General features: G+C 44.0%; 1 protein-coding gene across 1 annotated transcript; it reads right to left on the bottom strand.

Moving 5' to 3' along the window:
* Positions 1-5,055: 5,055 nt before the first annotated feature.
* Positions 5,056-18,562, bottom strand: ROPN1 (rhophilin associated tail protein 1). Its single transcript, XM_041002904.1, has 5 exons — positions 18,434-18,562; positions 15,772-15,889; positions 14,514-14,675; positions 6,095-6,270; positions 5,056-5,247 (listed from the first exon to the last, which is right to left on the bottom strand). The coding sequence occupies exons 1-5, from the start codon at positions 18,547-18,549 to the stop codon at positions 5,181-5,183; spliced, it is 639 nt and encodes a 212-aa protein (XP_040858838.1). The 5' UTR covers positions 18,550-18,562; the 3' UTR covers positions 5,056-5,180.
* Between the last annotated feature and the right edge of the window lie 7,952 nt (positions 18,563-26,514).

Consider the following 26,514-nt stretch of genomic DNA (forward strand, 5'->3'; position numbering starts at 1 on the left):
GAGTGAATCATCAGATGGAAAATCTTCCTCTATCTCTCCTCCTCTCTGTACATCTGCCTTTCTAATAAAATAAATAAATCTTTAAAAACAAACAAACAAAAACCTGTGCCCATATGGGATCCCAGCATGTTCAAGATGAGGACATTAGCCAATAGGCCACTGTGCCAGGCCCACTTTTTTTTTTTTTTAAGATTCATTTATTTTTATTGAAAAGACAGATTTACAGAGGGAAGGAGAAACAGAAAGACCTTCTATTTGCTGGTTCACTCCTCAATGGTGCAATGATAGAGCTAAGCTAATCCAAAGCTAGAAGCCAGAAACCTACTCTGGTTCTCCCATGCAGGTGCAAGGTTCCAAGGCTTTGAGCCATCCTCTGCTACTTTCCCAGGCCACAAGCAGGAAGCTGGAAGAGGAGTAGAGTAGCCAGGATGTAAACAAGTGCCCAAATGGGATCCCAGCCCTTGTAAGGGAAGGATTGGCCAACTGAACCGTTGCACTAGGATGCCTATTCCTTACTTCTTTGAGAACAACTTTTTAGCTTTCACATGTCTCCTTCTGTGCTGGAATTATTTAACATAAAGACCTTCAGTTTCATTCATGTTAATGCAAGTAACAGAATTTCAGTCTTTTAAATGCCATAATCCATTGTGTATGCATGAGAATACTTAAGCAGCTCATGAAAAATGGAATTCAAGGATATGCAGTGTTTATTTTGAGGCTTTACAGATATGTGGTTTCTCTGCATAGAGATATTCAGTTTTCCCATTGCTGTTTTTTGAAGAGGATTTCATTTTCCCGATGTTGTCAGTTGATTGAACGTCCATGGGGTAATCCCTGAGTTCTATATTCATTTCCATTGGGCTTGTGTCTGTTTATGTGCTGGTACCATGCTGTTTTTGTCACTCTAGCTTTGTAAGTGTTCCAAAGTCAGATACTATAATTCTCTAGCTTTATTATTTTGGCTCAAGATTGCTTTGGCTATTTGAAGTCTTTTGTAAATTGTTCCATATGAATTTTAAAATGTTTTTCCCCCTATGTGTATGAAGAATGCAAGTGATGTGATAATAGAAATTATATAAATGATTCTGTGTTGTGGTCTTAGGCAGTTGGTTCATGATATAAAAAAAGACACCCCACATTCATGGATTAGAAGAATTGATATTGCTAGATTTTCCATACTATCCAGATGTTGCAGGGTACAAAAGAGATCACACCAAGCAAGTCTAGGATTCATTAAGGAGTCTTTATTAACCAAGCTTGGTGATATACTCTTCATCTCTTTTGTCAATGTTTTATAATTTTTACTGTACAATAGATCACTTCTTTTAATAAATTTATTGAGATGTATGCATGATATTGCTTTCCTAGTTTGTTGCAAAAATCAATTTGATTATTGATATAAAAATAGTTAAATGAGTTTTATTTTGTTGACTTTGTGTCCAGCAATCTTTGCCAGGCTTTTTTCTTATGGAAGTTTGCAGGTTTTTCTATACTCATGTATTAAAATTCAATCATCTGCAAACAGAGATAATTTGACTCCTTCCTGGTTTGGATACCCTTTAATTAGTTCACACATTTCCAATAATGTATTGCATATGAATGATCAAAGTGGACAACCTGCTCAGGGTAGGCTTTCTAGTTGCTCTGAGTCCATGATGGAGAAGCAGGGTTTCTTAGATCTATCTATTTCTCAGGGGGCCAAACTTCTGAAATTAGGCTACTCAGCTGCTTCCTGGGGCTACAGAAGAATGGATGAGACTGCCTGGCAATTTCCTGAGGTTTCAGTTTTGGGGACAGAGCCACTCATCTGTTTCCCAAGCATCTGTTAGTTCAGGCACTTAAGAGCAAGATGCCCAGGGACTTTTTAGAGCCAAGAGTAGATGTACAGACTGACCGGAATGCCTTCTCAAGGTCTCTGCAGGTGAAGTCATTTGGGTTGGGCTGCCCAAGGGCTTCATGGGGTATAGGGAAGCAAGTGAGTCCACTTGGCTGCTTCGTAGGGCTGGTGTGGCCCAGCTGCTTCATAGGCCCTCTGGTGGGTCGAGTGTTAGGGTGCCATGCAACAGGAACTTGGGTAGGGAATGACAGGATGTAGGCTGAGCTCCTCTGGGGCAATGCAGCAGTGTGATCTCCTGGCCATTGTCCAGACTGGGCTCAGGGCTTGTGAGAGCTGCATCTTCTCCAGCACCAAATACATCAGGTGTTCCTCGTTGGAGCAAGGACTGCTGGGATCTTACGGCTTACTCTTTCCCTGTGGAGCAAAGTCCCTCTTGTTCCGGGGTTGATTGTGACAACTGCTGTGTGCCTAGTTTCCTTCTTTAGAAAAGCAGCATGTAACTCCCTGCTCTGCAACATCTGCTACTTCCTGCTGCACACCAGCACTCTGCCTCCATCCCTCGTGGTAAGGAGCAGTTGTTTCCCACCCCTCTCCCCACCTCCCCTTTATTTCATGCTTTGTTGTTGAGGGAAGTGCACCATTTTGCTTACACATTTAAAGGGTGGAGTATCACTAGCTTTATTCTTGAGAGATCTTACTTATGGCCACTGAAATTTTGTTTCTGATTTCAGTCTATTTTCCAAACTGCACAAAGGACCCCTTTGCTTTTGTTATGTTTATAAATTGAATTCATGTCTAATCTAGGGTCATTCAAACTAACACTGCTCCCTCTGCCTCCCTTCACACTCCATTCCTAGGTGAGACTACATTTCAAATTCTTTGGTCACAGTGAAACCAAGAAACTGAGCAGGTTGAACGATTCCATTCATTTTCTAATCCTGGTTAATTACAGTGCCACATTTCACCTGAAGTGCTATAGCCTTTTCAAACAGATCCAGGTCCCAGGGTGGATGTAAATAAGAGGCCATTTTGGCTGCGAAGGCAGGAAGCAGGTAGGTTGACTTATCATCCAGCCCCTGTAGTTGCAATTCAGTGACTGTGGGTGAAGAATTGGTGTCAGCCCCTGTGATGTTTCCTTCTAAGAAGAAATCAGGGACACAGGGTGACAGCCCACCATGATTTTCTTTTACCTTATTTAGACACTAATGAAAAAAACTGTATTTTTATGTAGAGAGATAAATGCATACATACCCATGTGGTTTTGATTAAAAGCATTTAAGAAGGATAGTATTACAGATAAAAAGGACTAATCCAGAGGCCGTGGCACATCTGGTGTTAAGAAAAATAATCATAGCCTGTTAACTCCATCTGTTTCCTTTGAAAAGGAAAATCCTTTAAAATCCTGTCACAAGGTCTTAGGCTCATGAAGAGGATTCTCCTTCCAAGATTCCCATGTGACTGTGTGTGGTTTCAGAAAAATCAGTTGACATCAGTGTTTGAATTGCAATTTTTGGATCAGTATTAGAATTTCTCAGGCCCTCTGAATTAAAGTGATGCAGGTTCCTTGCTGGAGGCCAGGTCCAGCTGAGTGCAGAACTCGAGAAGGGTGTGTGGAGTCAGCAAAAAGAAGAGACACGGACGTTGTTACTTTGTGCCCTTCCTGTAACAGCTCAAGAAGCTGTCTTTTTTTATTTGCTAAGAAACACATCACAAGCTGCTAAAAAAAAGTTTGACTGTTCTATTTTTTTTTAATTCCATGCCTAAAAGGGTATGCAAGTTGTTTGATTATTTTATGTTTTACTTCATGGCCAACCAGGTGCTCTTAAAGATAATTCTGTAAGTTACAATAATAATTTTTCTTCAAAGCAATCCATTATTCATTTTTCAGTAGTAGCCATTGGGCTGCAGCCAGGACTGCAAGGCCAAGGCACATGCGGTTACCTACTAATCAGTAATACATTCCTACTACATTTCTGTTTCCACAACTTGCTTATCACTTAATGGGAGAAACATGTCACAAGGGCAAAAATATAAAAATACAAGGCAAAAGTTTCAAATATTAAAACCCCCTACAACTACAGGCTCTATAACCCCATAAATAATCAAATAATAATTAAAAGCATATCTCTATATTAGTAAAAGCATCCTTTAATTTTTCTTGCCAAAAATTATGTAAGTGGCTAAAACAGATTGTTTCCTATGCTCCAAAGAAATTGCAAAGACTGGCTAGCCTTTAAGATCACAGTAACTGTATTTATCTCCATAGCAGTTTCAGCTTATACTCCCATCACTTTCATTAATTTTTAGAATACTCATCAAGCTATTTCCCAGAAAGCATGCTACTTGTCTGGGGCAATGGGTAAGCACACAATAAGGTATCCAGAAATGGCATGGGCTTAATCATACTCCTGTGTGTAAATTGTTAAAGGTCCACTCACCAAGACATGATCAGCAACATCAACTCCCAAGCTCACATTGGTGCAAAAACCATCTCACAAGGGCAAACAACAATGCCTCAATAAATTACAGAATTCTTAGTGGGGTGGTTGAGTGTCCATGCAAAAGCGGTGAGACTGTCAAGGTGGTTGCCAGACCTTGCCAAACAGCTGGAAGTTCCTCGCAGCCTTGCCAATAGGGGAACTATTCTCTTCACACCTTTGTGTCATCCACACCCACTGCACAGGCCCCTACCAGTTCATGTCATATCTTAGTGTTAGATTGTGAACTTCTAGAGGTCAGAATCCAGGTAAGATTTATTTGCCTATGTCCTAAAGCCAGCATAATTCCTAGCTTGGGAAAATTAAACATTTTACTTGGTACTTATCTGAAAATCAAATTTAGACATTGTTGTTTTATCTGGATACCTTATTCCTGGCACATAAATATTGTTTCAGGTTCCATATGCCTGGCTCCATAATATTGGTGGGTAAATGACTAAGCATAGTACCAACAAACGGAGACATTCACTGGTAGAAACCTTGATTGACCATAGGAAAGCTCTTCATCCAAGTTCTGCCTGACAATCACAAAACATCAACAGAGGGTCTGGCTACCATCCTGCTGTCTGGATCTGATGTGAGATGCTTTTTCTATGCCTGCGTTGTCAGCCCCTTCCACTCTATGTGCTATGGAAAGCATACTAATCTGATAATGTGGGTGTTTTGTTCCAGGAATTTTACACCTTAGTTCCACACATTTCTTGATTTTTTTTTTATGTTTGCCTAATTATTTATTAGTGTTTACCAGTTGTACAAGAAAATTGACTTTGGATGGTGTCTGGGGCGCAGCCATTTTGAAGTACAATCATCTCTGTATCTTCCTTTCAAATGCCAAAATCGGGTCTTTATTCCAGCCGAACCCTGGGGTTCTGGGTAAAGTCATTCACCTTTATTAAACCATCAGGACCAATTCTGTTGGGAAAAACATACCTGGGGTTAGTGTATATAACCATTAATGTGAAGAAGGATAATACATAAATAACTCTTGACCTCAAGATGAATTCCACCACTGCTCCTGCACCGTGGAGTTCTCTTCTAACTTTGGGCTGTTCTTCCACTTCCACTACCACCACCTCTCCACACACACTGCTTCCTCTTCTCCAATCCCCTTCCCCTCATTTCCTTTCCCTTTCGACTCCACTAATCAAAACTGAGTGTGAGCCTGTCCCCCGCAGCCTTGGTAAAGCCTGGATTCCATGGGCCCACTCTCAGAGTGGGTGATCTTGCAGGTCCAGGTGCAGCCTTGAGTCTGCATTTCTAGCACGTTTCCAGGGTGTTGCTGAGCTGTGGAGGCTCTCAGCAGCTCCACAAGAACCACTTCCCTTTGTCCTTATCTCCCTTCTCCCCTTTCAGGTCTGCAATTCACATTTCTTTCTCTCTCAGTTCTCAGTACAGTGGGATGTACACAATGCTCCTTGACTTATGAAGGGGTTTGATAAGCCTATCAGAAATTGAAAATGCTGTGCGCTAAAAGGCATCTAATCCACCTAACCTTCCAGACAGCACAGCTTAACAGCACAATCTGTTGCTGAACATTCGCAGGTGTCTTCCTTGCAACCATGCAATTGTCAGGGAGCTGCCAAAGGATCCAAATTTGAAATCCAAACTTGATTTCCACTGCATGCATATCACTTCTGTCCCATTGTAAAGATGGATCATCATAAACTGGGAACCATCTGTAGTAATCACACTTAATATGTCTCAGCTTGCTGCATTTGTTTTCCCAGGATTTCATCTGCAATTGATAAAACATACTCACACTTCCTGTTCAATGTAGTTTAGCATTCTGCTGACATGGGATGCTGAGATCTCCCCATCCACTTCAGCAATATATGTGTAGAGAAACTGGAAGGTGCTGAAAGGGATTCGGGGAGGTCCGCTGTCTCGGTCACACGATAAAACTTCACACACTATCTCAAGTGTTTTGGCAATGGTCTATGAAACCAGAAGATAAAGTCAGGACAAAGTCATTCCTTCAGGCTAGACTCCTGAGATTAGTTTAGATACAAGAAAGCAAACAAGATAGTATAACCCTAAAATGTAGAGGGATGATCTAAAGTTCTAGAAAGCTTGAAGTGTTTACACTCAAATGTCACTTACCTAATGAATCCTTAAAAATAAGTTGTCTATACTTCATATCTTTATTTCCTCTTTATTAGTTGGAAGGTTATGCTCAAGAAATTAAGTTGATAAACTTGTAAGTAATTAACTTGGGTTTTTGTTTGTTTTTGAAAGGCAGAGTTAGAGAGCAAGATAGATATCATTGTAACCAAAATGGTTACAATGGTGGCAGCTGAATCCAGGAACCGGGAGTTTCCTCTGGGTCTCTCATGTGGGTGGCAGAATTTGAGCCCTCTTCTGCTGCTTTTCCAGGAACATTAGCAGGGAACTGGATGAGAAGCGAGGTAGCTAAGACTCAAACCAATGTCTAAATAGTATGCCAACATGGCTGGCCCCTGTTTATTTTCATCAGAATTACCTTATTAAAAGAGGGGAAATGATTTTTCATTTTACAAAGCAAATTATTATTGCCCATATCTTACTTCATTTAAAAAATTTTTTAAAGCTTTATTTAAAAGAAAGACAGATTTATAGAGAAGGAGAGACAGAGAGAAAGATCTTCCATCCACTGTTTCACTCCCTAAAATGGCCACAATGGCCAGAGCTGAGCTAATCTGAAGCCAGGAGCTGCTTCTGGGTCTTCCACGCAGGCACAGGGTCCCAAGGCTTTGGGCCATACTCTACTGCTTTCCCAAGCCTCAAACAGAGCACTGGAAGGGAAGTAGAGCAGCCAGGACAGGAACTGGCACCCATATGGGATCCCAGCATGTGCAAGGCAAGGAATTTAGCCACTAGACTACTGTGCCACACCTCACCCCTAATCTTACTTCTAAATGGGTAATGCAATAAGCTTAGCCTATAGACACCAACAAGATACTTGTAGCAATGCCACAGTAGGGAAAGACAGGGTCTTGTCCCTAGGAAGGCAAGAGTTCCAGAAGCTGGAAAGATGGTACCTAATACCTATTTCTTCTAAAACATGGATTCATCTCAGTAGAATCATCCAGGATTTTGTAGTACATAAACTAAGCCTGTTTTTGATAGAGAAAAATTAATAGATGATAAATGCTGGAAGTTTTAATAGGAAGATAACTACAGAAGCACTCTACGGTGAAATTTGAATGTTAAAGGATTGTTAGTTATGTGTATAGAAGGGGGCTGAAGAAAATGAGAATTTTTAAAGAAAACAAATGTGTAATGGAGCAAGGAAACAAGCCCTGGAAGCAGACCAGCATGTGCATCTGTAGAAACTGTTCTTGTTTGGAAATGCTTAGCTGGGATTCAGCCCTTTCCTTGGAGGCAGCTCAGCAGAGTCCCCCTGCCCTGCACCAAGGGAGCTATTAGATCCAATAACACCATACTGACAAGATCCTGATAGGATGTTTGAGACCTCCACATCCAGAAATCCCCATACCCACAATTTCCTAGAAGAGGGAGCAGGGGAGAAGAAATGGAGAACCCAATTCACATCCATAAAAGCTCCAGTGTGAATGCTAACTGGGCTCCAACTCTTTTACTGAGATGCCTGCCTGGTCAGTCAGGTGTGCTCTTCATTATTTCTCTCCATTTAAAAATTTTTATTTTTATTTGAAAGGCTGATCTACAGAGAGAGAAAGAGTGATAGAGAAGGTCTTCCACCTCCTGGTTCAATCCCAAATGGCCACAATGGCCAGAGCTGAGCAGGCCTGAAGCTGGAAGCCAGAAGCTTCTTCTGAATCTCTCACCTGAGTGCATGGTTTCAAGGACTTAAGCCATCCTCTGCTGATTTCCCAGGCCACAAACAGGGAGCTGGAGGGGAACTGGAGTAGCCAGGACGCAAATCTGGTGCCCATTTGGATGCTGATGTCAAAGGGTAGAGGATTAGCCTGATGTCACTGTGCTGGCCCCTCTTTATTTGTCATCATTAAGCTTGGTAAGTATGCCAGCCAATATTCTGGCTCCCATCTGAATCTTGTGTAAACACAAGAGCCTCTGAACAGCCTTATGCATTCACAGGATCACTTTAAAAACTGAGCCTATGTCTTTAAATAAACCTACCCTTTGAATAAGTGTCAGAAATGGAAGAGTGTGGAATGACTGAAGAAGATGATGTCTTAGATTTGAATTGGCAAAACCAGATCTGCATAGGCATGGTGCTTTAGAAGCAGATGACATACAGATCCTCCTCATATACTTCCAGGAATCAGTGAAACACAAGGCATGAGTACTGAACCAGGGATGAAGGCCAAATGAGCAGGCAACTGCTCCACCCTGGGCCCTTGGTGGCTGGTGCTCGGTTCTCTTCCGCCCCATCAATAATGAAGGTCAAGATGTTGCCTTCTCACCCGAGGTGTGTATTACTCAGGGCACATTTTCTCTGTGTCACAACAAGGCATATGAGGAAGTAAACTTGGCCCCGATTTCTGGATGGATAGGTTTACTTCATAACAAATAATTTAGACATAAATCACCACAATTATTAATGTTTAAATTTTTCTCACATTGAACAAACATGGATTTTTAAAAAATGAAACAGAATCATCAATAATTTCAAAATTTTACACATGCAGCAGGCCACTGTGTTCTGTGCTATCCCTGGGGTCCCCTCATGGTAGGTGTGGTGATGCACAATGTGAGGCATTGTTCCAGGTACTCCCACTGAACCAGCAGAGCTGTCAGTGACCAGGGGAAGGCATGCGCATAAAATGTGGTCAGCATGGGAGTGCTTGGAATGTATTTACAAGCAGGGTTGTGGGCTGAACTTTATGATTTCATCCAGAGCTCATCTCCCTGCTTCTCTAAACAAAACAAAGAAAAAAAAAAACCTGCCCTGCCCTCCCCACCTCCCTCATTGCCTTTGTGCCAGTGCTTTCTTCCTTGGGGTGCTGTGATAAGGCTGTTTTGGTCCTCTAAAATTTATATATTAAACTCGCAACTGCAGAAGCTGACAATGTGATTTCATTTGGAGCTAGAACCTTTAAATAGGTGATCAAGTTAATATATGGTCATTTGGGTGAGGCAGGCGTGCTTATGAAAAAAGGAGATTACAACCCAGAAAGAGACCAGATGTGTGGGGTGCTGAGGGCCTCAGGGTGAAGTTGGCCTCGCCTGAGGCAAGCAGCAGGGCTTCAGAAGAAACCAACATCGCAGACATCCTGCACTTGGACTCTGGGCCTCCAGCACTACGAGACACTACATTTCCATTGTGAAGCCACTGAGTGTGTGGTATACATTATTATGGCAGTCCTAGCAAACCAATATAGATGTCTTTGACCCCAAACATCATCCTTTATTGATCACTCACACAACACATGTTCAAATTCTACTGCCCTCATATGACTCTTAAACATGTTTACAGATTGAATATAATATGTGGGCGAAAGGGTTAAGAACTGTTTGGACTAGAGATTCTTAGTAAACGCAGATAAACCTAAAGTAAACAAAGAATGAAGCTTTTGGTAGAGCGGCTTAAGACCCTGCTTGGGATGCCAGCAACCCCTATAGGAGTGCTTGGGTTGCATCCCAGCTAGCTGCTAACAACTGCACATCCCAGGAGGCAGCAGATGATGGCTGAAGTACTTTGGTCCCTGCCCCATGTGGGAGACTTGGATGGAGTTCTGAGGTCCTGACTTTGGCTTGGCCCAGTCCTGGCTGCTGCAGATCTTTTGAACCGGAGGACAGACATGTTTGTGTCTTTCACATAAAATGAAAAATAAATAAGAACTTAAAATAAACAGATCTTCATTCTTTTGTGCAAATGCTTGGGATCAGATGAGGATCACAGAGGTTGCTGTAAGCATCTTCCAAGGCTCATATTCAAAGTCAGAAGTAAAAGACTCAAGAAGTTCACTGTTACAAAAGAATACAAAATCTCTACCATTGTCCATACCTACAATGTTAGCAGACACTTAGACAACAGAATGATGGACTGCTTACAAAGGACTAAACTATTGTAATGATATAGGAGAAACCAGTGGTGGGGAGAGGAATTGGGAAGCAGTAATATGAAATCCCAGAGCCTATGCAGCTGCATCATAAAATAATAAGATATTTTTTAAGGTGAACAGCCATTAATAAGACAAAGTCATTTCTTCCAGCAAACACAGTTATTTACTATGTGTGTGATCTCTTGCTTTTTACAGTCTGACTACAGGAACAGGAGAGGCCAGCATGGAGGAAGGTGGCTGAAAGGGAATCCAAAACAGGTCTGCATGCCATGGCATTCTCAATGTTGGGTGTAAGATGCAGAGAAATAAAGATGGGAGCAAACATACCTACTACCTACTTGAGCAAATGCCACCCTAGGCTCTTCTCCAAGGGGCATACAAGGATCATGACTTGCTTCTGAGCTGGCAAAGGAAGGAGGGAATTTTTGAGCTTGCCACCAAGGCTCCATTAAACTTGCCATTAAGGCTCCACTTGCTTAGTGACTCCAAGGGACACTAAGGAGTCCCTGGAACTCAAGACCTCTGCCAGCTGGTGACACCTGCCTTGAGGCTGCCACAGCAAAATTCTCTTAGACTGATTGAACTACAAGCAACATAAACTTCACTGCTCACCGCTCTGGAAGCTAAGAAGTCCACTGTCAAGTTGCCAGCCGATTGGGAGTCTGGTAATGAAGGGCCCCTGCCTTCCATGTGTCCTTCTATGGTAGAAAGGCCAGTAGGTTCCCTCAAGCCTCTTTCAGAAGGTTTTGAATCCCAGTCATTGGATTTCTACCCTAAAGATTTAGCCTCCTCCCAAAAGTCCCACTTCCTAGTGGTATCACCTTGGAATGAAAGTTTCACCAAATGTATTGTATACAGTGATGCTGACCAACCCTGATACAAATGTGAGAAAACACAGAGACAGTTCAGGATGGAGGCTTGCATGGCCAGGAGCGTACCCTCTCTGGTTTGCTAACCAAACTACTAGGGGTGAGGGGAAGCAGAGCAGGAATGGTAAAAGTTAGAATAAAGGGATGTCCTCTATTAATATGTCTGGGAAACCTGGCCGGGCAAGTGCAATGCTAAAAGAGACATAAAGAATTGTATTCATTAGTTGAAAAGCAGGCTGTGCTGCCAAGGTTGCTCAGAAGGCCAGATGGCTGGGGTGCTCAGTCCTAGGAGTGTGATCTCCCGATAGGTCACAGGACTGAGTTTTTTTTTCTGCCCTGAAAGAAGTCATAACCAAAAGGGAGAAATGGAAGATAAGGCAAGAGAGCTCACAACACAAGGAATACTTTTCTTATGGCCCCTATATAAAGTATAAGACCCCACATCACTTCCTTCTCACAGCGTTTTTTATGGGAGCTTTCCTCCTCCCAGCTCCTTTGTTGGGCGCTTTCCCTCTTCTAATCCTCTTGCTCTTTTAAAATAAAACTCTGGCTAAAAATTGCCGTCACAGTCTATTCATAGGTCTCCTGCTTGGTCACGGAGAGGGCAAGTTCCTAGGGCTAATCATCAGCTGTAGCATCCCCACAGTTGAGTCTCCAGAACAGGTTCAACATGATAAAAAGGGGCAGTAAGTGGATTTCTGGAGCCACAGAGCCCCGGCCATGTAGAGAGCAGACTTCCAGGCTGCATGGCTGCATCACATGTCCTGGGATGACTTAGAGGTATTCGTCATCCAGAGATGGTCCTGGGGGAGTCTCACCGGCAGCAAAGCAAAAGAAATAGAATCCTAACACATTAGAGGTGAAAAACAAAAACCTCGTGAACTTGCCATCCAACCCTGCTCTTTTAGAAGGGAAGCGGAGAGATTCGTTTTCCCCCACCCAGCAGCTGCACAGTGGGCTTGAGCTGAGGGAAGGCTGGAGTTTAGCTTTCCAATCCTATCTGTGCTGCCGTAAGGGGCGATGACCAGGAGCTGACCCGGACATCTAACACACAGATCACATAAGCTGAAGAGCCCATGAACCTCCCTTCGCCTCCACCCCAGGCTGTGACTGCAGGAGGCCTTCAGCAGCAGGGACAGAGAGGAGCCACTGAGGAAGCAAGTTGCTGCTGTGAACAATCCCAGAGAGTGGAAGAGCAAAGATGGGGGGCCGTCAGCAACCACAGGGGCACTGCCCTGGAGACCAGAGGAGCAGTACTGGGCCTGTGAGAACACATCCCCTTGGCTGTGTGAGGTCCTCAAGTCCACCTTTGCCTCTACACGCAGCTGTACCTTGGAGGAGAGAGTGGTAAGAAGAGAACAGAGAGACAGGGCAATTTCCTTGAGGCCTTTTTTGGTGACTGCATCCAATTGGGCTGAATCCACTTATAGCTTACTCTTTGCCGACACGGTAGATCAAGAAGATCAAAATTAACTACACATAGAATTAAGGGGTATGCGCCCCACCCTCAAACTGAATGTGGGTGAACAGATGCGTGGCCGATGATGTTTTCCCCTCTGTGGCCTCCCCTAAACCTTGAGATCAATTCTGATTGACAGCTCATTTGCCCCCTGCTGCCTTTTCCCCTCCCCTTAGGATGGCTGTAATATTCATGACACAATGCTGCCAGAAAGGACAGTGATGAAAACTGATGCCCTGGCCCTTCCATAGAAGCACTGAAGGTGAAGGCTGCCGAGGGGAGCCCAGAGGAGAAGCTGGACTATAATGTTGGCACTACAATTTTCTCAGAAACAAAAAATGTCAACTACGCATCCCAAGCATATTGGAGAAGAAAGGGTAAGATCGTGTTTAAATATGCCGAATGATTCAAACTACCTTTCATTTCATTTGGTTTTAGCACTAGGCAATGACTTTCTCATTCAATTTTAAACTTGTATGTATTTCGAGAATAATGTTTAAAACAATGCTTCTGATTCACTTGAAGTTATTTAACGTGGGTGAGTGCACATGTAAGATACTTGAGCTTGAGCTTTAAATACATTTTCTGATTTCAGCATCATCTTCAAAATGGGAAAATGGCTTTCCCCATTGTCACACAAGTCAGAGCTGGGAAAGGCTTGAATCTGGGAGCCTCTTGCAACCATGGTGATGTCATGAGGACAGGTTTAGAAATAGCTTCCTCTCTTCTTTCTTGCCTTTTGATCTATGATTTTTGCATGCAATAATGGTTATTCATTAACAGTTTCCTGTTGGGCTGCAGCCCTTTTAAAAACTCTCAAGGAGTGGGCCCAGCACGATAGCCTAGCAAAAAGTCCTCGCCTTGCAAACACTGGGATCCCATATGGGTGCCGGCTCTAATCCCAGCAGCCCCGCTTCCCATCCAGCTCCCTGCTTGTGGCCTGGGAAAGCAATCAACGACCGCCCAAAGCCTTGGGACCTTGCACCTGTGCAGGAGACCTGGAGGAGGTTCCTGGCTGCTGGCTCCTGGCTCCTGGCTTCAGATTGGCTCAACTCTGGCCATTGAGGCCACTTGAGGAGTGAATCAGTAGATGGAAGATCTTCCTGTCTGTCTGTCTGTCCTCTCTGTATATCTGACTTTCCAATAAAAATAAATCTTTAAAAAAAAAAACAACTCGGGCCCGGCGCGGTGGCGCAAATGGTTAAAGGTCCTCTCGCCTTGCACGCCCGGGATCCCATATGGGCGCCGGTTCTAATCCCGGCAGCCCCGCTTCCCTTCCAGCTCCCTGCCTGTGGCCTGGGAAAGCAGTCAAGCACGGCCCAAGGCTTTGGGAACCTGCACCCGCGTGGGAGACCCGGAAGAGGCTCCTGGCTTCGGATAGGCATAGTATCGGCCCGTAGCGCTCACTTGGGGAGTGAATCATCGGACGGAAGATCTTCCTCTCTGTCTCTCCTCTCTGTATATCCGCCTTTCCAATGAAAAAAATAATAAAAATAAATCTTTAAAAAAAAAAACAACTCTGCAGGAGTTTCTCTCCTAGGGTCTTAGAATCCATCAAGAAACAAGTCTTGTTGGTTCTTGACTTTCTCTAGAAATATTAATGGAGAAAACAGAGTGGAAATAATTTTAGGGCAATCAGTGAAATTTTAACAATTCTCCAAAAACAATATCTGAGTCGACCCTCCCAAGAACCTGGTGATATTCTGCCCTCTGTCCTCCTAACTGCTGTTCTGGTCCTAACAGAAAACAAGGAACAGAGAAGAGGCGTGTTCCCTAGGAGCCCTGGAGAGATGGCTGTACTTCTCTCTCAGACCCAGAGATAAATTTTATCCCAAGGAGAGAGGGAAAAAAAGGTTAACTTACAACTCCAAGAGAGCTGCAGGCAAGGGCTAAGAACTTGAGCCACTCAATCTCCTCTGTGAAGCGCCCCACATTCATCACACTGTTGAACAGGTCTGTGGGGAGGTTCAGCACCTTCCAAATCTGGGCCAGCTCCTCCGCATGGATGATCAATCTGCCAGCCACCTGCGGGACAGGTGACACACACATAAACACAGCAGAGAAGGTTGAGGGGAGCAGGCAGATGGAAGAATGTCTTGAGAAACACCAGCCCAGGCCAGGGCCAGGAGGGGTGTCAGGGAAGTCAGACTGGCAAGGAGCATGCTGTGTGATTTAGTGACATTAGAACTTCAATTGTCAGAATTATGGGGAAAGATACACATTAGCACAATATTTAAGGTCCCCTCTCCCCCAGATGCTTCTATTACCTGCTATTTTATTCCTAGGTGGTCCCTATAAGGCAGATAGGACAGCCTGAAAATAAAACCAAGAGGCAAGGAACTTCCCTGGGACAACTAAGGGGTTGAAACAAGAGCAAGGTGGCAAGTCTTTGGTCTCCAGATGCCGCAGAGTTCTTGGCCCCAGACCTCAAGGGCACTCTTCAGCTTTCCCAGCAATGGTAAGGGGTATAAGGGCGGACCCATAGAGGTTCTAGATACCTAATGTCACCCTGTCCCTGGTGCTTTTAGAGTCCTGCCATGTTCATTGCACGAGGTACAGGGTGGATAAATGGAAGTGAACGAAAGGCTGGCTATTGGCCAAAGTGCAACACTCTGACACCCCTAAAGTAGTCTAGCACCTTTCCTGACCCTCTTCTGGTCCTAGAGGAGTGGCAAGCCCTGCCTCATAATGAGCATGGCAAGTCCTCAGAATGGGCAAAAGTGTACTCCTTCTCAAGTCAGACCTCCTCTTCTCTTTCCTGGGTTTCCATGGCTATGAAGAGAGTCAAGGTTTGCCCTAAAAACCAGCCTCCACCTGGGATAGCAGAGGAACTTTAATACGTGTCTCCCCTAATTACGTCCAGTCACTGTGGACAGAAGGAATTTCCACTGCAGTAGACTCCTGGACATTCTGCCAGCTTTAGGGAAATCTGGAATGAGTCCCTTGACAGCTCAGCCTACAGCCTAGTTAAAGAGTACTGCTGTTTCTCTAAGGCAAGGGTGCTTTCAGATCACAATTTAGTGCATTTTAGTGTGGTGCTACAAGACTAGCTGCCCAGCAGGGGGACCCGGCCTCCACAACGTCCTCAGGTCCCCTCCCTGCAGCCCTGTGAGTCCCTTACCCGAGAATGCAGGATCTTTAGCAGTTCTGGGGTTAGCTCTGCCCAGTTCGACAAAGACACTCGCTCGGACGGGTCTCTAACCGGAGGAACATCTCCACGGGACATAGCCCCGAAGTAACTACAAGAAAAACAGTTACAAGTGGGGGGAGCATCCACATCCCAGGGACCTCTGGCTACAAGTTTTGGGAACCCCTTCTAACCTCGTTTTTGTTTTTGCTTTGTTTTGTTTTCTAATGGAAAATGAAAAAAGGACATTCGTTATGTGGTTTGTGTGTGCCAGACACTGTTCGTTCATTTGCAGAGGAAAAAGTCAATGTGTTTGCACGTGAGTTTGGGACTGGATCTACGTTTTTTGTTTTCTTTCAGATCATCCCTTCTTGATACTATTCACACACACACACACATTTCAAACAATGTATACAACAAAAGTACTTCCAAAAATTCTTGTAAAATGGAATTAAAAGATGAATTTATTTTGGTACAAAAAAGTTGAGGTCCATGCATATGCATGCATATAAATGCATCTGATATACACATGTCTGTGTGTGCTCTAGTCTTAGGTAGAAGGCAGGGGTTTGTAAAGCTGGGAAGAGAAGATGGCAGAGAATTGAAGTCACTTGCACAGAAAGGGGAGGAGAAGGAGAACTCCCAAGGGTGAGTCAGGGAGCTTTATGACTGCAGGTAGTGAGGCTTGGGGTTTAAGAGGGAAAGGAGAGAAAGTTGGCTGGACACAAAAGGAAGTTCAGGAAGTCAGAGACACCTGGATAGAGTGCTTGGGAAGTAAAACCCTTCTCTCTCTGCTAACCTCCCGGTACAGTCTGCCCACTCCCCAGGGCTCTGTGAAGGGGGTTTTGTCTGGGGCAATGTGCAGAAGACTTGAATCTTAGCTCAGGATTGGTACAGGTGAGAAGAGGCTGCTTGCGGCAGGGAAGGGTCACTTGTGGCTAGCTGTGGGTCACTGCAAGGCTATGGCAGCATTTCTCTCTTTCAAAAGCTTTTGTACGGACTAGCCCTCAACTGCAAACTTCCACCCCTCCCTGCATAGCCCTGTGCCCACTACTTTCTCCAGATTAAGATGAAAAAGCATACAAGAGGAATTTTTAAAAGCTTCACTTTAAGACACACCATTTAATGATGGGGCCAAGCACCTTAGGCCTAAACACAATACCTCCCCTGCACGCTCTCAGCCAACCTCGAGCAGAGGGAAGGAGAATCCTGGCAGGTTAGTACTGGGGTGGGCGCGGGTGCAGCATGTCCGGAGTAGGGTGTGACTTTTGGGGACACGTGTAAATGTATAAATGGGAGGGACACACACACACACAGCACCTCCTTTTTGCACAAGTGCCCACTGGGTGTAAGCAAGTGACACTCAGCAGCAATGGCTTCAGATCTTGTAGCAAAACTGGATAAGGAGCATCGGAATGAGGCTGCCATGGGATTTAGTCCTTGGAGTTGCAGGGTTTCATTGCACTGAACAACTATGCCGACTTGCCTGTATTGTAAACCTGTTGTCAACACAAATGCCTATCTGAGGACAAATCAGGGTATGTCTCGTAGATCTGGGTAGGCTTTTTTTTTTTTTTCTGACACCACATATGGAGGGAAATTCTTGCTTGGGTTAAATCCTGTCTTGCAGATACTCTGTTGAGTCTTACCTTCTAAAAGGCTACCAGCTATAAAGTTGCATCTGAGAAGCATTTTCGGCGCCTGGTCAGGATGGAGAGAGGCTCTTGGCCCATGTCCTTTTTTACCGTGGAAAAACTACAAACTGATTTTTCATGGGTGTCTCAACACCTTACAGCACAGAGCATGCTGTGGCGGCCAGGAGGGTTGCGGCAGTGGGAGGTTCTTCCACCATAAATGTCAAGGACGATATCAAGTAATGTCATTTTTCTTAGTGGGAAAACAGCAGTGCCAAGAACGCTAAAATGGTGGCTTTAAATGATTGTATGATATAAAACCCACTCTACCCCCCCAGCGCCAAGAAAAAATTAAGTCTTCTGAGACTGAAGCTCCACATTAGGGGTCCTAGATGGCATTTACGGCAGAAAAAGAAGCACGATAGCATTGCCATGGCCAACGGCCCGCGCGGCCTCCTGCCAGGTCTACCCGCACCTCAGCCTCCAGTCCCTTCTCCCATGCAATGTGGATGGGGTGGACAACTGTAGGTGGATGTGAACAAACCAGTCTCAGGCATCGCCAAAGAACTTAAAGACCTTTCCCCCCAAAGGAACAGATTCTGGGCGAAGGTTGGCTTCGACAGCCGCGGACTAGGGGTCTCCCCCGCTCCGGTGCGCCCCCACGACCCCTGACGCCACGCGCCTGGCTCCCTTGCCTCCTCCTAACCCCCGGGTCGTTGCTGCCACCTGGTGGCCAGAGGGGAGGACGTGGCTTCGTGTCAAGCCCCGGTCCTGGGTCCCCGTGGGTGTGCGTGCTGGGGTGCAGGGCTGGTGTAACTGTCGCCCGAGACCCCAGCATACCGCGGATGTGGGCCTGGGGTCCTACAGCTCGGAAGGGCTCGCCTCCCTGTCCAGCGATTGGAAGGCCCCTCAGTAAGGAGAGCTGAAAATCACCAGGATGCTAATCGGTCCCGCCCCGCTGGCCGCAGCTGTGGCGACCTTCCCGGTGTCCCGGGCTCTGGCGGGAAGTAGGGGACACGTACTCCGAGGCCCACTGGATGAGATCCTGCGGCTGAGTCCGGATGGCGGCTTTGGTGAATTGCTTCAGCAATTCCGGCAGCTCCGGCGGGATGCATATTTGCTTATCTGTCTGAGGCATTGGTTGGTCGACCTGTTCACAGGGGAAAAAATGCAAATGAAGAACCTTTGAATTCTAAGATAGGACCCTTGGGCTGTAGCCATTCAGCCTCATCTTGGGGATTCCACTAACCCACAAAACAGTTACTTACATTCCATTGCTACACAGCTCCAAAGGCAGAGAGTAGCTTGTTGATACTTACTTTGTGTTGTAAATAATTTTGTCCTTGACATAAATAGCACCTCTTAATCGTTCAAAAATAGAGATCAACAAGGAGTAAACAAATCTCTCGATGTTAACACAAAATATTGACTATCTCCTTCCAGATTAAAGAATAAAAAGTTTTTGTTTGCTTTCTTTTGAGAGAGAGAATGAATATGAATGTATGTTCCCACTCACTAATGTCTTGTAATGGAGGTAGAAGTTAGGAATTCATTCCAGGGCCGCTGGGTGCAAGGACCCAACCACTCCAGGCATGACGCTGCCTCCCACAGTCTTCTCTTGTAGGTAGCTGGAGTAAACCCAGGTGTTAAATGTCTGCCTCCAGATTTTTTTTTCAATGCATGTTTGTATGAATAAGAAATGGGCTAATTTACTTCACAGCCTATTATGAATATCTTTCCATGCCGTGTAACTCTTACCAGTTAGATATAAGCTGTTGCAAAAATTCATGAATTTGACACAGGTTATTTTGTAATAAATTTAATCACCAACAGCCATTTGATAGACAGCTCTCTTTATATGTGCATGTTCTCATCTAACAGAACTTATATGTTTCCATGCAGAAAGTTTTGAACAAATTAAAGCATGAAAATCCATAGATGGAGTACAGTTCTATGCACAAATAGCAGCTGAAAATTTTTGACTTCTTCCAGGTGGAGAAAGGGACAGACTAGAAATGCTGAAATACCTTGTTCCCTTTACAACCCCAAATGTTATTAAAATCCTAGGTAGGTAGGGCCTAGCACAGCGGCTGAGTGGCTAAATCCTCGCTTTACTTGTGCCAGGATATCATGTGGGCACCGGTTCCTGTCCTGGCTGCTCCACGTCCCTTCCAGCTCCATGCTTGTGGCCTGGGAAAGCAGTAGAGAATGGGCCAAAGCTACAGGAGTACTGAGCTCCCCTTCTGGCCCAAGTCTGCCTCCTGTCGGTCCCAACACACACACACACACACACAAGCACACACACACACACACACGCACACACACACATGCGCGCACGCACACACACACACACGCACACACACACATGCGTGCACGTGCACGGCCATCATCCATCCTTGGGAGATCACACAACCTGTTGAGAAGCTGGGAAAGAACAGAGGGAAATATCTATCTACAGGCAGGGAAGCATCTCCGTTGTCACTTGCTGTTGGCAGAACTAGTTCACCAAGAGTTTTGTAGTCACAGGATAGGTCCAAGTTGATACCAGTATTAGTTTGATTCAGAAATGCCGAAACGAGAAATCACGATGGTTTCAGGTCTGAGCTGTTTCATTACCTTTTGCTTCGTTTGTATTTTATTTGGAAAAAGAGAGTAAGGCTGATGACTAACATTATTAATGATATCGTTATCATTATTAACGATATTAGCTTTGTGAAGACAAGTATGCAAAAATCTAGGTATTGTAAGCATTGCATTATAAAAGTAATATAACCACCAAACTTGTAGAGAGGAGAAAAGAACGTTAAGAACACACACACTCACATAAAAACAAAAACCTTTCAATCAATCCCGAAGGAAGGAGGAGAAGTGTAGCAAAAATGGACAATCAGCATGATGGAAAGTAATCTGCATGTACCAGAAAGCATAACAAACGATAAAGAGTTACAAGTGTCTGTTAAAATACAGACATTATAGATTGGAATTTTAAAATGCCAGTATGTGCACATCTGAAAAAAAAATAGCCTGAAGGCAAAAGGCTATAAACAAGCAAATAACAACAAAAGAAAAGTGGATGTAGACATTATTAATACTAAAGAGGGCGGTCATGAGGTAAAACCCACTCTTAGGAATAGAGTCACTACCCAGGGATGGAAGCTTTGACTATTAACATGGTAGGATTCTTAGCTTGGATGCTATGAACACCACCACCAAGCGTTCACACATCACTGGGTGGAAAAGCTTCCTATTTTGCTTTAAAGATTTTATTTTTATTGGAAAGATTACACAGAAAGAAGGAGAAACAGAGAGAAAGATCTCTGTCCACTGGTTCACTCCCCAAGTAGCCACAATGGCCAGAGCTGAGCTGATCCAAAGCCAGGAGCCAGGAGTTTCTTTCTGATCTCTGTGGGTGCAGGATGCCACTGCTTCAGGCCATCCTTGACTGCTTTCCCAATCACAAGCAGGGAGCTGGATGGAAAGTGGAATATCCGGAACACAAACAAGCACCCATATAGGATCCCCAACATGCCAGGTAACTGCGCCAGGCCCAAAGCTATCCTTTTTATTATTTTTTTTTAATATTTTTGACATTCTTTACATAGTTAATTAGGGTAAAAAGGTTCAAGGGCTATAGGAAAGTAGGTTAGACTATTACTTCCATATTGTTTCCTTCATGTATCTGAGATAAAGGAAGATATTGAGGGAGAAGCCCCACCCAGTTTCCCACGCACCACAGGTCCCTGATGTGGGGCATGCTCTGAGGGTCTTGCTCAAGTAGTTTTGATAGTTCACCAGTTATGAATTGCTGCCAATCTCGCCACTCCAAGCATGATGAGGTCATTGAAGAATCCACTGATTGACATAGTCCATCATAGAGTCTCTGTTTGCCCTGTATGTCGCTGCTAACATATAGCTGAGGTGGTTCAATGACTTGTTCTGTCTTCTCTCTTTTCTTGGTTAGGGTTCTGAGCCAGGCATTTCAATTGGGGAGATGTCCAAAGAAATTGAGCTGTTCCCAGACCAGATTCTTATATGCACTAGCAAGTACAGGGCCCTGCACAGTCCATCGCCCTGATCAGCTGGTGGTTGCAATTGCTGGGTTGGTTCTGTTTTCAGCCCCGACTTCCACTGGAATCAATGGGTGTTGCAGTCCAGCCTGGTTCTGCCCAGCACATACTCAGCATCACTTAAACAAGTAGGAGCTGCAGCCTGGTCAGAGCGACCCACAATAACCCCCACCAGGCCTGCCCCCTACCCTGGTTTGCCAGTATGTGTAGCAGTAGTCCAGTCTGTCCCACACCCCATTTGGCTCTCGTACATGTCAATGAGTATTAAAGCTTAGTTCCATCCAACCAAGCTCAACTGTCCAGCCCTCACGTATGTTGTTGAGTGCTTGTCTGTCTAGCCACCCAGCCTCCATCCTAGTTATCGTGCCCTCCCGTGGGAGTGGTAACCCCATGGGAAGAGGGAGGAGCCCACTATTTCCCTCCCAGGCCTCTCCCACTCCCAGATTGTGCACTCTCCAAGTGGTTCTGTGGCTTAACTTGACAGAATTAGCTCCCCGTGCCAGCTTCTGTCAGCTGATGCTGCAGCTAAGCCCAACCAACCCTCACCCACTCTAACTTCGTTTGCATCAGTAGGAACAATCAGCCCAGCCTGGCTTTTCTTTAGGGTTACATGTGCATGTATGTATGTGATGGCAGGATCGTGAAGATTTGAGGAGCGAGAATGCCTGTCCAGAAGGCCAGCATCCCTGGCATGCAGCAGGTTGCTCTCAGGAAGATGCACCTGCTCAGCATTACCAGCAATGGTCCCTGTGTTAAGCTCCATAGTGGCCATCTTCCAGGATGACTCCACAGTGATGCTGGAGGGAGCCTCTCAGACATGACTGTCTTTCCCCTCTTGAGACTTTCTCCTCCTTTGTTGGAATGCACCATTGTTGTGTTTCTAGTTTTCTAGGCAACTCCCTCCCTCTTTAACTCTTATTCCTCCTGCTCAGCAAGAGTTGGCAGTCTTCCCCAAATTTATTCTTCAGCACTTCAGCATTGAGCTTACATCTTGCTGTTATGCTTGGAGCCCTTACACTCTCTTCGTGGCTTTCTCTACTGCAAAATCAAGCTCGTTACACTGGTTTGTCCAACTCTGACCTCTCCTTATGCTTCTACTTCATGTTTCCCATTACCTCCTGGACACTGCTCTACTAGAATTCCTTGTCTCCCACAAGTCCCCGTTTCAGTTTCTTTTTTTGAATGTGACACAACCATTCTCTTCAGACTGTTGATTTTCACTAAACTGTATGACTGTTTCCTTGGAAACGTGTCTCCAGTTCATTCCCTTTCCCTAGTCTACCCCTATTACTCTAGTTAAGCCCCCTAGGCAGGCCCCTAGCCCCCTCTGTGCAGGCCATGCTTTGGTCTACCCTGCCCAGCTTGTCCAGACTTGTCTACTACATTGCTTCTAATAGTTCAAAGAGCCTTGCTGACCAAGTGGCAACCCTATGCTCACATCCCGTGACTGGCACATACAATTTAAAATTTATTTTCTCTTAATAGTTACCAACACAGTCTACTCTAGCTGCTTTCCAATAAATTATGAGTGCTTTTAAAGCACAACACCTTTTTTCCTTTTATTTTATTATTGTTATCATTATTGTCATTTTGTGATGGAGTTCCATAGGCCTTGAAATTTCCACTACCCTTTTCCCCTGATTTCCCCCTTCTCCCCACTGAGTTCTTCCGTATTATTACAACAGCATAGTTCCTCATAGACAGTCACAGTCCATCATTGTGGAAATGGACAATGGCAGAAAATCCAGCATCACATTGTCAAGACACATTCAACAGTTTCACTGGGAGTTCATCCTTGATCTGGAAGTAAAGATGCACACTGCACCGAATCCTCACATCTGGACATGTCAGTCTCCACTACACAGTCACTATAAACTGCCCAAGTGAAAAGCCACAAAAGAAAATCAACAACAGGAAGAAAAACAGAAATTTACAATGCCATGATGATTAAACAATATGCCATTGGACATGATGATCTTCATTACACAGTTACTGTACATCCCCTTAAATGAAAAGCCACAAAAGAAAATCAACAACAGGAAGAAAAAAATAAATTGAAAACGCCATGAAGTTAAACATTACTAAATGACTAATGTGTTGCTGAAGAATTGAAAAAGGAAATCAAGAACCTTCTTGAAGAAAATGATGCTACTGTATGAGCTATGGGTCATGAAATAATTTAATGAGAAAAAAATGTTTTGAAGAAATGAAGCTAAAAACATCAAAATCCATGAGATATAATTTCTGTTGATCTTTGTTGGTGAGATGTATCTCCTGTAGACAATAAATACATGGATTTTGTTCTTTAACCCAGTCTACTAATCCATAGCATTTGATTGATAAGTTTCAGCCACTTACATTCAGTGTTAATATAAATAGGTGGTAATTTGTTCCTGTCATTTCACAGTGGGTTGTTGATTTAGTTTTCTGTTGTAATTTACTGGGATGTTTTTCAAATTTGCCTTTGGTTTTGGTGGGCACTGTTCCTTTTCTCTGTCAAGAGAACATTTTTAAGTTTCATTTGTAGGGCATGTTTGGAAGAGGCATATTTTTTAAACTTTCCTTTACTGTGGAAGAATTTTATTTCATCTTCAAAGACAAAGGAAAGCTTTGCTGGGTACGTTATCCTTGGATGACAATTATTTTCTTTTATGATTTGAAATATGTCAGCTCATTCTCTTCTTGCCAGTAGAGTTTCCTGTGAGAGCTCATCTGTGAGTCTGATGCCATTCCTTTATATGGCCAATTGATTTTTTTCATATGCACATTTCAGGATCTTTTCCTTATGTTCAATTGAAGAAAGCTTGATTATCATGTGTCGTGGTGATCACTTTTGACCAAGGCTGTTGAGAATTCTGTGCCCCTCCTGTATGTTGTTTCCCATTTCTTTCTCCAGATTAGGGAAGTTTTCCTTTATTATTTCAGTAAATACATTTTTAAACCCAGCTTCTCTTTCTGCACCTTCTGGCACTCCCATAACTCTTATATTTGGCCTCTTAATAGTGTCTCTTAATTCTTGAATACTTTTTTTGGCCTGATCCAGCTCTACTTCCAGCTTTTTGTTTGTTTCCCCCTGGTGACAGGAAATATCAATTCTGAGATTCTTTCTTCTGCTTCCTTCATTCTGTTTTGGTGACTCTCCACTATACTTATAATTTGCTTGACTGTATTCTTAATTTCTGATATATCATCTTTCTTTGGATTCAATTCCTGTATGACATATTCCTTAAATTGCTTGAACTCCTGTATTATGTGCTTCTTGTTGTTGACAAGAAACTTTATAACAAGTGTTTTGAATTTTCTTGATGTCTTCCTCAGTTAACTCTGAGGTTGACAAAGGGTTTTGCTCCTTCACAGGGGTGTCTTTAGTACTATTCATTGTGCATCTGTCTCTTCTTTTGCTCTTGGTCATTGTTAATCAGATTCTTCTCCTTAGGGAAGCTTTCCAAGTTGTGTTACCCACAGGTCTGCAGTTTGATTTTACTTATTGTAGTTGGTACCTGGTTCTTTGTTTGCAGTCACTTGTGCCACTCTCCCTAGTGAGTTTCAGATCTGGGATCTTATGTTTGACTTCTATTGTCTGCATAGCCCAGCTCCTGACTTAGCACTCCACCTCCTGTGATCCCACGGGATTGTTGCACTGTCTTCTGTGCAATGTTTCTCCCAATTCTGGTTTGCACAGTTCATAGGGTGATAGTGCATGCACAGCTCACTGTTGTTAAAGCCTTTGCCACGCTGTTCAAAAAATGGCACCTGATATGAAACTTGTCGAGTTCTTGATATGCTGACTGTTAGATCTGGAGGCTACCAGACTTACTTTGGATGGAACCTGAAGGCCGCCACATCATTGCAATCCACTGAGCCCAAAATGATTTTGCTCCCAGCTTAATGCATGTGCAGGCCTGTCCCTACACAAGATGATGCCCAACTGCGCTCTAGTGGGGGTTTGGGCTGTGAAATCCATCCTGTTCCCACACCATCTGTTTGGGATTTGCTGCTCTGTCTCTGCTCCTGGTCAAATCAAACAAACCAGCAGGATGGGAAGTTCTTTGTCTGGGTTTGTCTCCTGAATTCCCAGTGAACTCCTTTTCCTATCTGGTTGCTGGTGGAGGTCTGGCCATCTGAAGTTCAGATCAACATTTGCTGAATGCCTCTGGTGAACTGGGTCACTTCAGCACCACACCATTATCTCCGCTGCTTTCCTGTGTCCATCAGTCTCCAGGTGCTCCTCTGCTGCCTGTCTGTTCTCTCCTATTTCCTGGAATGTACCCTCTCTGCTTCACCCTCGATAATGTTTCTCCATCTGTTTAAACATGTAGTCACCCTACTCTGCCATCTTGATTCTCTTCCAAAGCACAATACCTTCTTTCCCATTGACCATGATACTCTGTCCTCTTTCTTCCCTTCAGTATGTGGCTGAGCCTGGCAAGCCTCCTTGAAGTCCCTCCTTTCTTTTGTCTATTCAAAATCCCTGAACTTCCAAGGTTTATCTTGAGTCCACACTGTGTCATGGAAAATGTGGATGTCAGTAAATCTTGTCTGTAGTGTGTGCTGTACTGTTTCATCCTAGCCTTCCTTTTACAGCTCTAAAGTTGAACTCTCCATCAGTGGCCACGGCAGAATGGGTTGCAGAAAAGCCACAATAACTGATGGTTGTTAGTTTTTTATGGTGGTAGCAAAGTTTACTTCCATTTTACAACCAGTCACAAATTTAAAACACTTCAAGTTATGTTTGGATACTGTTTGGTATAGTCTATAAACTTCCAGATTTCATTACTTGTTGTTTTTGTGCTTAATGGGCAGGAGTTATGCATAAAATCTTAAAGTCTGATTGTTGCTTTAGCTGCAACTTATTTTTTTTTTTACCAGTAATAATCTTTGGTTTCACATAGCTAATTTTTCTTTGATTTGATATGATCTTATTTTTCACATTATTTTCTCCCAAAAAAGATGTATGATTTGTTTCCCCAGCATTGTCATCATGTCACCACTTGTCCATAGTGAAACAATATGTTGTGTTCATTCTGTCTTAATTG

This window comes from Ochotona curzoniae, unplaced genomic scaffold, assembly GCF_017591425.1.
Source record: "Ochotona curzoniae isolate NIBS_2020 unplaced genomic scaffold, NIBS_Ocur_1.0 scaffold_2587, whole genome shotgun sequence".
Classification (NCBI taxonomy): domain Eukaryota; kingdom Metazoa; phylum Chordata; class Mammalia; order Lagomorpha; family Ochotonidae; genus Ochotona; species Ochotona curzoniae.

Coding starts and splice junctions, on each gene's coding strand:
- ROPN1 (XM_041002904.1), bottom strand. CDS start 18,549: ATGCCTCAGACAGATAAGCAAATATGCATCCCGCCGGAGCTGCCGGAA. Junction 14,676..15,771: donor TAAAGATCCTGCATTCTCGG/GTAAGGGACTCA, acceptor CCTGTCCCGCAG/GTGGCTGGCAGATTGATCAT. Junction 5,248..6,094: donor AACTACATTGAACAGGAAGT/GTGAGTATGTTT, acceptor TTTTCCCAACAG/AATTGGTCCTGATGGTTTAA.